The 4279-nt window shown below is 39.1% G+C and overlaps 1 protein-coding gene across 1 annotated transcript; it reads left to right on the top strand.

Annotated features, from left to right (window-relative positions):
* The first annotated feature begins 1410 nt into the window (after nucleotides 1-1410).
* LOC120193033 (squamosa promoter-binding-like protein 8) lies at nucleotides 1411-3593 on the top strand. The gene is made up of 4 exons (XM_039195663.1): nucleotides 1411-1515; nucleotides 1724-2458; nucleotides 2878-3047; nucleotides 3152-3593. The coding sequence occupies exons 2-4, from the start codon at nucleotides 1800-1802 to the stop codon at nucleotides 3310-3312; spliced, it is 990 nt and encodes a 329-aa protein (XP_039051594.1). The 5' UTR covers nucleotides 1411-1515; nucleotides 1724-1799; the 3' UTR covers nucleotides 3313-3593.
* The last annotated feature ends 686 nt before the right edge of the window (nucleotides 3594-4279 follow it).

The following is a 4279-nucleotide window of genomic DNA, read 5'->3' as shown; positions in this document are numbered from 1 at the left end:
CTCTAAATTCAATTTATTTGCAACACGTAACATTAAAGTTTCATAAGTTAATTTTTTTAATGACAGTTTTAGTTGAAGATTCATGGGTAAAGACATATATTGTAAAACACCATGAACATTCTCCCATGACCCTCCAAAACACAAATCTATCCAAACATGATCAACATTAGATGATTTCATTATTGTAAATTAATTTACTAAACAAACGAGCTGCGAAACTAAAACCTGTTGTCGGATGGGGAAGGATGTCGTTGGATATAGGAACAAATGTCGCCGGAGAGAGTGATAGATGGAGATGGAATGAGTTGCGATTTAGGGATTTAGGTTATGAGTTGTTGCTGCTGCGTAGTTATATACCCAAAACATTTGTGTTGCGAAACTAAAACCTGTTGCGAATTTGAAATTCAGCGTTGCGACAGTCAGAATCGCATTGCGATAGTCAGAATCACGTTGCGGTTATGTATTATCGCGTTGCGAAAGTCAGAATCTCATTGCGATTATATATTATCGCGTTGCGATTTACATATTCGCATTGCGATTTTCTAAAATCGCAACACGAATTTGGAAAATCGCAATGCGATAGTCAAAATCACGTTGCGAATCTGGAAACTGATTTGCGATACTGGAGATCGCGTTACGATTTAGAGATCGCATTGCGATTTTGTTGGTCGTTTTGGCAAATCGAAAAAAAATTAGTCAAAATCGTATATTATAAGAAATTTTCGGCCACTGATATTATTTTCTCTTTCGTTAATTTATTGTCTCGTGCCACATCAGTGAAATAAAGCAGTTAATTTTCAAAAAGAAATAAGCAGTTAATCAAAATACCACAACTAATTACCCAAATCCTCGTCCATTTTTCGTTTGCGCTCACATTCAAGGTAAAAGCAAAAAGGAAAAGTATTGTTTAAATTCCACAAATTTCAGTCCAAAATCATCTGCATTAAAAAAATTTTGATAGAGGATAGAGATAAACCTAACAAGTAAAACGAGAAGTAGGAGAGAAGTAGGAATGATGATCGTTTTTCTGATCAAACAGACAGAGATAAGTGGGACCAGAAGGCATCCCTTGGCATTACGCTGCCAGGAAAGGAAACCGACCACACACGGTCATTAGCAATGCCCCAATTTCCTAACTAGTTTGACTAGGAAAGGAAACCACTAGGGATGGATTAAGCCAAAGCGAACCTGAATTTCATTGTGGCCCCACAGCCGTCACCATCGTTTGGGTTAAACCATAATTTCCTCTTCGCAAACTCATCATTTACCTCTGCACAAGCCGCCTAATTACCCAGCTTCTTGCATACAGACCGTAGAGAAACAGCTAACCCAAACTTGGCTTTTTAGAGACAAACAGACAGAGGGGGAGAGTTGGTATTATAAACCAATGTGCTTTAAGCTCAACACTAAAACAAAAATGAGAGAGCTTTAAGAGACCAGAGATCAAGAACCTTTCCAAAAGAGAAGTCGAGCAGCTCTGCCGTAGAGCATCATCCTTGGGAATAACAAGTTGAGGTAGGTTTTCGAAAATTCCACCCACTGCTTGTAACACATTAAGGTTATCTCTAAACATTTCCCCTCCCCTCCCCTCATGCAACACTTCATAAAAACCTAACCTTTAAAATCCCCTAAACCATTTTTTTTTCTCTTCTTAATTATCTAGTATACATGAAAACTGACACATTTCCATATTTTTTTCTTTTTTATTCTTTGTTGTTTACAGACCCTTAGTTGCATCATACAGACAAACAAAACGTCGCCGGAACAAGGGAAGACAAAGAGTTGTTTTGTCGAAAAAGATGTTGAATTATGAATGGGGAAACCCCACAGCGATAATATTATCAGGTGAAGAGCCTAACCAGGAAGCCGAGCCAGATGGTCATATTTTCGATCACTATGTTACCAACGCGGCGACCCAGCAGCAATCTTTCAACGAAACTCTCCTTTCCCACCAGCACAACGCTGTTTTCGCTCACCAAAACCCTTTCCATAACCCTAACCAAGATCAAACTCATTCCCAACCCCACGCCTATCTACACTCCCTGTACGACCCACGCACCTACTCCGGCACGTCTGTTTACTCAACACCCCACTCTTCTTTGCTCTCCCTGGATCCTGTTTCCGGTACCGGAGGAGGCGGTTACTTTCTGGTTCCTAAGACTGAGCAAGTGTCCAGAGATGTTGACTTTACAGCAAGGATTGGTCTCAACTTAGGTGGCCGTACGTATTTTTCCTCTGCTGAGGATGACTTTGTGAACCGGCTTTATCGCAGTCGCAGGTCTAGACCGGGAGATCCCAGTTCAACCAACTCCCCTAGATGTCAAGCCGAGGGTTGCAATGCCGATCTTAGCAACGCTAAGCACTATCATCGCCGACATAAAGTTTGCGAGTTCCATTCAAAGGCCTCCACTGTCATCGCCGCCGGCTTGACTCAACGATTCTGCCAGCAGTGCAGCAGGTTGGGAAAATTTTACCAAAATGCCACTTCCCATTTTTGTAGTAATAATCAATCAATAGTGATGATGTTTCGGATGACAAAACTACCCTTGTATATGTCTGTGAAGACCCATGATTGGCTACCCGTACATGGGGTGCTCCCGAGGGTATATGTGTCCGTAAAAGCTCCGTGCTCTTTCCATTTACGTACCGTTTTCTGTGCTACTTAGGATGTTAGTGTATTAGCTGAAACGTTACATTTAATATTGTTAGAATACAGAAACACCATCTTTTGTTTCTGCTTGTAGTGTTTATATCTCATATTATTTTATGGATGATGATTGAGCTGACCATAGTGCTTATATTTTCAAACTAACTATTGTCTTTAGGTACAGAAACAGCTAAGCCTAATAATAACCGCCATCATTAACTTTCGTACAGATTCCATCTTCTATCAGAGTTCGACAACGGAAAACGTAGCTGTCGGAAGAGATTAGCCGATCATAATCGTAGAAGGCGAAAATCTCAACAACAGCACCACCATCCCAATAATCAAGAAAAGCAGGTGAAGCTTGAAAATGGGCGCCATTCCTCCTCTGATAACCACCAAAGTACAATCCTTTTCAGAAAGCTTCTCTTTGTAAATATACTTTTTTTTTTGTTTAGGTTGCTTCCCGGCATTACATGTGATGTTTTATTTTGGTGATATTAATAGGGTCACCACCACCGCCGGATTCTAGAGTTCAGTCTTCCTCATCGGTAACAGTGGCAGTTTCTCCGCCGCGAATGTCATTGGATTATTTCAGGCAAAGATCATATAGTGCAATGGCATCTTCGTCATCATCACCAAGCACGTTTTTTTTCTCAAGTGGGTGATTAGGACTGAGAATAAGTGAGATTCCATTGAACTTACAATGGAGATTTGAAAGAAGTCAAAGAATTTGCCTTGTGAATAACAAGTTGAATTTCCCTAGTGTTGTTAACTTCTTTCCCCCCCCTGAAATTTCAAAATTTCATGTCAAGAATATCAGTTGGTGTTTGATTATACTATAAGCATCAACGACTTGGACCAATGGAGCATGTAATACATATTATATATATTCCTAAATTTCAAATACATTATATGTAACTGAAATTGCAATTTGCAGTGTTGATGTTAACTCTCAGGGTTACTTTTTGCAATATGGGAATGTGAGTGGTTCTTTTTTTTTTTTGTATGGTACTGGAATATTCCCGGAAAATGCTGTGTATGGTCAGTCAGATATGTAAAGAAAAGAAAAATAAGCAACCGGCAAGGCATGGTATGAATTTTGTGGGAAAATAGAAAGTTGAGGGAGGAGGAGATCCCAAGCTAAGCAATAAATTGGATTGTATCATCAATGGAGGGTGGGAAAAGTTATGATTAATAAAACCAATCTCATGTTCGTAATTTTTCTCTTAACATCATCAAAATGTATGTCTCCAGACAAAATACCAGTATTGGTTTGCAAACTTCACATTTGATAAATGATTTGATCCGTCTCAACCAAGTTGCCCAATGCAATTGCAAAACAATTCTGATATGACCCCTACCATTACTTATTTCAACATTGGAATTACAGAGAATGAATTATCAAAATCTACCGGTTCAATTTAAGGTAGACAATGCTGAAGTTGTAAATGTGAACACGACATTCCAGAGATGGCACTTTATTGTGTTTCCAAATGACCAGATTTATATGCTTGTTTATTCATGGAAATTATGTTCATGATTCCTTTCTAACCATTTAATCATTCCCAAATCTCCTTGCAATTTCCTGGAAATTATTTGTGGGTCCTCTCACATTTTTTTTATCCATCTCAA

The sequence above is a fragment of the Hibiscus syriacus genome, unplaced genomic scaffold (genome assembly GCF_006381635.1).
Source record: "Hibiscus syriacus cultivar Baekdansim isolate YM2019G1 unplaced genomic scaffold, ASM638163v2 tig00116984_pilon, whole genome shotgun sequence".
In the NCBI taxonomy this organism is placed as follows: domain Eukaryota; kingdom Viridiplantae; phylum Streptophyta; class Magnoliopsida; order Malvales; family Malvaceae; genus Hibiscus; species Hibiscus syriacus.
Note: the sequence above shows the minus strand (reverse complement) of the source record. Positions and strands in the feature narration are given on the sequence as shown.

What these genes read in the sequence shown, in the direction of transcription:
- LOC120193033 (XM_039195663.1), top strand. Translation starts at nt 1,800, where the DNA reads ATGTTGAATTATGAATGGGGAAACCCCACAGCGATAATATTATCAGGT. An exon ending in TTCTGCCAGCAGTGCAGCAG is followed by an intron (nt 2,459 to 2,877) that starts GTTGGGAAAATT and finishes ACTTTCGTACAG; the next exon opens with ATTCCATCTTCTATCAGAGT. An exon ending in CTCCTCTGATAACCACCAAA is followed by an intron (nt 3,048 to 3,151) that starts GTACAATCCTTT and finishes TGATATTAATAG; the next exon opens with GGTCACCACCACCGCCGGAT.